Source organism: Tachysurus fulvidraco, chromosome 19 (assembly GCF_022655615.1).
Source record: "Tachysurus fulvidraco isolate hzauxx_2018 chromosome 19, HZAU_PFXX_2.0, whole genome shotgun sequence".
Taxonomy (NCBI): Eukaryota; Metazoa; Chordata; class Actinopteri; order Siluriformes; family Bagridae; genus Tachysurus; species Tachysurus fulvidraco.
In genome coordinates this window covers 6625811-6632287 of record NC_062536.1, presented here as the reverse complement: position 1 = coordinate 6632287, position 6477 = coordinate 6625811, and the positions used below count along the sequence as shown (strand labels likewise).

Here is a 6477-nt window from a genome sequence, read left to right as displayed (position 1 = left end):
TAATGCATCAGTACTGCTCTTTGTCCTATCCCAATTTCTAAGGAAATATAGATGAAGCAACTTCATGATTGAACATGTGAGCTCTGCAATAGTCCACATTATTTCCTTAAAGTGGTATAAAATATCAATGGATGGGTTACTTGAAAAGGATGTTTAAAAAATAGGAGAGGAGGTGCATCGCTTAAGGAAATCTGCATACATGAGCAGGTTAAACCTGAAATTTTTGAGTGATCCCACATCTGCCTAAAATGATCTCTGGTTATGTGATTAACAGTCAAAATTGAGACTTATTGAGAATCTTAGTAACAGGCTGGAATAATACTGGTTTTGAGGGATGGTTAGTTGATTTGGGAGATGAGTTAGATGTGCAGAAGTTGAATTGCTGCTGAATTTGAAATTGTGTCCACTTTTGGTAAACGTTTTACCCTCACAGTGATTAGGGATTAAACTGATGTCATGATACAAATTTTAATAGATTTAAAATATGACATGATACATATATTAACAGACACTCAATTAAAAGGTGGTGACAAAATCAGCCATATTAAAAAGTGGTGAGGAAATGTGACCTTTTCAGTTTTGGACTAGTTCTTAGCAGTAATCATGCACAAATTTCTTCTAGTGGATAACATGATTACCTTGTGCCTCTTCAATTCCTCTACCTCCTTGTATGTGGAGTTTGCATACTGGTTGGTATCCCTAAAATGTCCATGATGTGTTTGAATGTGCCCTGTGATGGTTTGGCACCCATCCCTGGTGCTTCCATGTGCCTTGAATCCACTGGAATACTCTTATGGGATGTAGGATAAGGGTATCAGAATTTGGATGAATGACAGATTTGTTATACAAAATTGGTAAAGGAACCCTGAGTGAGAATTTTTATCTCAATTCTGGACCGAACATTTCATTACTATTTCATCAAGAATCATGTAGCTGTATACTTATCGATGTTGAAGTTTTAAGAGTTCCAAAGGTTCCCACTAACACTATTGTACTAAAATTACATGGATGTGTTAATTTGCAATATTCTGAGATGTTGGGTAACAAATTTGTGCAGCAGATAGAGTTCCTCCTGAGCTTGGGTTTAGTCTTTATCACTGAAACATTGGTGTTCTGGTTCTGGACCTACAGTAGTTCTCAGCCATTGATGAGCCAGGAGCACAAGGCATATTGCAAACTGGCCAGAAACTTATTCAGACTTGAGAAACAAAGGGATTTGAAGGGTTACATGACTATGTGTGTGCATTCTCCCTGGTTCTCTAACTGTCTTACACCTTCCATACATGTCAGTAAGTGCACTGGTTATGCTATATTGCTTCAAAGTGTGAATGCATGTGATACCTTGCAAGAGACTAACATCCAGGGTCTGTTCCTGTATCCACATCACTGCCTAAAGCTTCCAGAACTTAAGCCAGAAGGAAGCAGTTACTGAAGAAACTACTAATTACTTGTCCTGGGATACAGTTAGAAAACACTAGAGTACAATTCTCAAGCCTGGAAACTTCTTGATTTAACTTTTTCTTAACTTGAAAGGGAGAGTACATTATGTCGCCCCCTGCTGGGCACATTTAAGAAGTGATTTACATTTTTCTGTCACCCTTTTAAAACAACATTTTTTTCTGTTGTATAATTGGAATTATGATACACTGACATTTATAACATTAGTCCCAGTTGTGCAATTACAGGTGAAATGCATGATTTCGAAAAAGAAGACTCCGTTCTTTTTTTTTTATTATTTAGGGAAATCCTAAAGAATTTTTCCGGGTATAACCGGTCATCTAGTTAGAAGAGTGAGTTGAAGATGTTTCAGTTTGGCTGTAGAGGCTTGTGCGGAGAACACTGGGCAGTGACCGCCCCTGAGATGTACGTCAGCTGGAGCTGGACTTGGAGCTGCCTCTCTGGAGTGTGTGACGAGCGGCAATTTTTTTTGCACGCTTCTCTTGTAACGTCGTAGAGGGGGAAAAAAAAAAGTTGCAAACACATCTTGCCGGGTTAAACAACTGGGATGTAAGACGACCGGTGTGTGTGTGTGTGTGTGTGTGTGTGTGTGAGTGAGTGAGTGAGTGAGTGCATATGTGTGTGTTTTTACTTTCTTTTTTTTTTCTGAACTGAATGCACGGTTATTGCCTGGGCGGTTACGTGCCGAATAGCGATGCTGCCAAGAAAAAGCATGATTCCCGAAGAGTTCGGGCTGCCCACGCTGGCCTCGCGCGCTCCCCGGAAACCGGTGTTCAGGGACCGCGTGAACAAGGCGCGCTTCATTGCCAAGAGCGGTGCGTGCAACCTGGCGCACAAGAACATCCGCGAGCAGGGCCGCTTCCTGCAGGACGTCTTCACCACGCTGGTGGACCTCAAGTGGCGCTTTACGATTGTCATCTTCACCATGACCTTCCTGTGCAGTTGGCTGCTGTTCGCCATGCTCTGGTGGCTCGTTGCCTTTGGGCATGGAGACCTGGATCACACCCGTATGTCCGGCATCGAGCATTGTGTCACCAACGTCAAGTAAGTCCAAGTGCTTGACATACGAGCTACTGATCAACACACCAAGTATGATAAAATTATGATGCGCCTCACAGCCTTAACTTTGTTTATTGGTTATTGGTTTATTATAAGCACGATGTGCAGACTGCAAAGTGCAGACTGCAAAGTTTGCGCAAGTAAACGTCTAGAAAAACTCGCCAAATCTCAGGGTTCTTCATTTCTCTGGAAGCAAAACTTTCCCGACTCTTAAGTAGATTCCTTTTTTAGTAAATAAAGAACTCTTAACTCTCCCGAAGACTTATGAACGTACACCCTGATATAAAATGTTAAAATTTGGACATGCCAGCTGGCTCACTGGGCACAGACACTGGGCACATAACTTATCTTTTAGCGTATTCCAGTTAAGGACAAATCAATCAGCTTTTAACACAATCTGCGAGGCATCATAATTAGGTCAAATCAGAGCATGTGCAATTTGATAAAACAAATTAGGTAGCAAAGGTTAGTGTACCTGATTTGCATGCACACAATATGCTTGAAATTTGTTCGTTTTCTCTCATTTTAATACTAAATGTGTTACAATAGAGATAACCAAAGCATACCTATTGAGATACTACCACCATTGTCAACAGTTTAAAAGGTGGAAAATTACTAAATAATTCATTATTTTATAAGATTGCTCTGCGATTGGCACTTTATCAAATCATTCTTCATTCAAAAAAAAAAAAAATGTTCTTCTTAAATATGACCATCTTTCCCCTTCCAGGTCCTTCACCTCAGCCTTCCTGTTCTCCATAGAGGTGCAGGTGACTATAGGCTTCGGTGGCCGCATGATTACTGAGCAGTGTCCGATAGCTATCACAGTGCTGATCATGCAGAACATCGCTGGGCTCATCATCAATGCCGTAATGTTGGGTTGCATCTTCATGAAGACAGCACAGTCGCACAGGCGTGCTGAGACACTCATTTTCAGCCGGCAAGCTTGCATCGCCGTGCGTAACAACCGCCTGTGCTTCATGATCCGCGTGGGTGACTTGCGCAAGAGCATGATCATCAATGCAGCTGTGCGCCTCCAGGTGGTGCGCAAGACCACCACACCTGAGGGTGAGGTCATCCCTATACATCAGATCGACATCCAAAGTGAGAGTGCCGTGGCTAGCAACAGTATTTTCCTCCTGGCTCCGCTCATCATCTGCCATATCATTGATAAAGACAGTCCCCTATATGACCTGTCAGCCATGGAGCTGCAGTGCAGTGACCTGGAGGTGATAGTCATCCTTGAGGGCGTTGTAGAGACCACGGGAATCACCACGCAGGCACGCACTTCTTATGTGACCGAGGAGATCCAGTGGGGCCACCGATTCGTTCCTATCGTGACTGAAGAGGAGGGGGTTTACTCGGTGGACTACTCTAAGTTTGGCAACACTGTGAAGATTCCGACGCCAAGCTGCAGCGCTCGCGAGCTTGACGAGAAGCCGTCTATCCTCATACAGACCATGCAGAAGAGCGAGCTTTCACACCAGAACTCTCTACGCAAGAGAAACTCTATGCGCCGCAACAACTCCATGCGCAAGAACAACTCCATGCAGCGCAACAACTTGTCTCTAGCTGTACCCAAAGTGCAGTTCTTCACACCTGAAGGGGGGCAGAATGTAGCCGTCACATGACAAGAACAAGACCATTGTTGGAATAATAAAAGGTTCAGGGATGCTTTATTCCTGTCTTGCTCCACTGGACCTTTTCTTATAGTTCTGTCAAACTCTACCACAACTGTTGTAAAAGAGCAACAACTGGTTATTTGCTTTCTTCCTTTCCTGGTTTACACAAATAAATTTAAAATATACTTATTGAAAAATAACATATGGTTATGTATTAAGAGTGACAACGAAAAAGTCATTGGCTCTCACACTACATGGCTATTTAGTTTTATTAGAGCACTATTTCACTGTCCTGTATTATTATTATTATTATTATTATTATTATTATTATACTGTTATTTTCGAACAATTGGAAATAATATTGTCAACAATCATGTACACACTTTATTTGAGAAATTGAAATAATGTTCTGTGCATAAATGAGACATTTTAAAATGCTCAATAAATCAGTTTGTCCTACTTCTTGTGTTTTCAATTCTTCTTTTAAATCTGATTTAGCATATTAGTGGTAATGTTATTATTAAAGCATGATATTATTCATGAACGGGCGTATAATGTAATAGTATTTTTTAAAACAAAACTATAATTTGAAACATTTTAAAAACAATGACCTGAAAGATTTTTTGTACCACTAGGGGGAGCTATATCACCGTTTATCTCTTTTGAAAAACCCTCATATACACTGTATGGCCAAAGATTTGAAGACACATGATCTTCACACACACACACACACACACACACACACACACACACACACACACACACACACACACACACACACACACACAATACAGTTACAGGTTAAAATAGTGACATTTGACATGCCTCTGGTTCAAGGACTCTTTATCTTGTGGGTTTCTAATATTATCATACTGAATAGGCAGCCACTTATTTCAATTTCAATTCAGTGTTATATGCATAGTGCTTTTAACAATGATCACAGTCAGAGGTGACGGAGGTGAGGTAAGAAACCTCAAAAGGAACCAGACTCGGAAAAAAAAAAACACAATTGTTTATGAAGATATTTAAAATACACTATTGTTAGCTGTCTTAGAAATCGGTGGTATCTATGATGTTAAAATTAGCTCAGAGTTAGCTGTGGGTTAATTATTTATAATTATAATAGGATGTCATGGCTATGTTCCAGCTGCAGTCAAAAACATATGTGAGTTTGAAGAGAAAAACAGACAATTTTAGTGTGTTTTTGAGATTCAAAGGTGGTATTTAAATGTCATTTAAACCCATAAACAGAACTTTGATCTTATTCTGAACAGTTCAATATATCTAGCAACTTTTATGTGCATTATTTGTATTAACCTAATCTTAGCTGATATTAACTTCTTTTTCATGACCAGCATAACTGAGTTTGGAAAAAAAAAACTTTAACATAACTTCACGGCTATTCGATGTGTTTACACGTTAATCAAATGGGTATGCAGAAAATGCCCCTTAATAACTTACAATGTAGAGATAAATGAAGAGAGAACAACATGCCCTAATGGGTAAGAGGAATCATGTTAAAGAAATGATCAACATCTTGTTTCTTTTAAATCCTGGATTGTACATGCTTTGTTTTAGACTTCACATTACATCACAAAATATTTGCAGCTGGTTGAGATTTATTATTTCATATTGCTCTGGTGTGATTCAGGTAGGCTTTGAAGTTTTATTTTATGTTGCTGCCCAGTTTATAACTATTGCACATTTATTGTCTTGATCTGTGTTCCAAATTGCAAAACTGGGTTGAACTGCATTCAGGAATAAAAAATAAAAAGAGTTGTACTTACATCTGTTTACCTAATTAAGTTTGGAAATTGAGTTGAGCTGTTGACCTTTTGAAAGCTAGGAGGTTTTGCTTGCTTTGTGTGAACTGCCCTGTCACTGTCTAGTTTTATATTCTTAAGGACTTTTTAGAGAAGCAAATGTGAAAAATGGGATTCCAAAATTTAACACAAGTAACAATTATCAGTGTATTAAAGAAGCATTTTTTTTTCCCAATGGAAGATTCCTTTTCATCACATGTTCCTTGTTAGGAAACTACGTAAGGTCAGAGTGGTCACTCAGTCATTATACATGCCCTAAAGCAAAGAATTAGTCAAGGTAGCATTCCCAACAGTAGCAATGGGATTGGAACTTTCAACCTTTATAGTCTGCACCGCATTTAAAAAGGAAAACATGGGGGGGGGGGAGACAAATGTTTTATTTATTAATTAAAAGAAATATATATAAAGAAATCGTAATTTTAAAAAATCTTCTAATATGTTATATACAGCAGGGTAAGAACAAGGATAAGCAAGAAGAAGAAGAAGCACATAGTCTTGAGCCATTTACTTTTCAT

At 39.3% G+C, this 6477-nt stretch overlaps 1 protein-coding gene across 1 annotated transcript; it reads left to right on the top strand.

Annotated features, from left to right (window-relative positions):
• The first annotated feature begins 2152 nt into the window (after window positions 1–2152).
• Window positions 2153–4598, top strand: kcnj8 (potassium inwardly rectifying channel subfamily J member 8). The gene is made up of 2 exons (XM_027153964.2): window positions 2153–2502; window positions 3248–4598. The coding sequence occupies exons 1-2, from the start codon at window positions 2153–2155 to the stop codon at window positions 4146–4148; spliced, it is 1251 nt and encodes a 416-aa protein (XP_027009765.1). The 3' UTR covers window positions 4149–4598.
• The last annotated feature ends 1879 nt before the right edge of the window (window positions 4599–6477 follow it).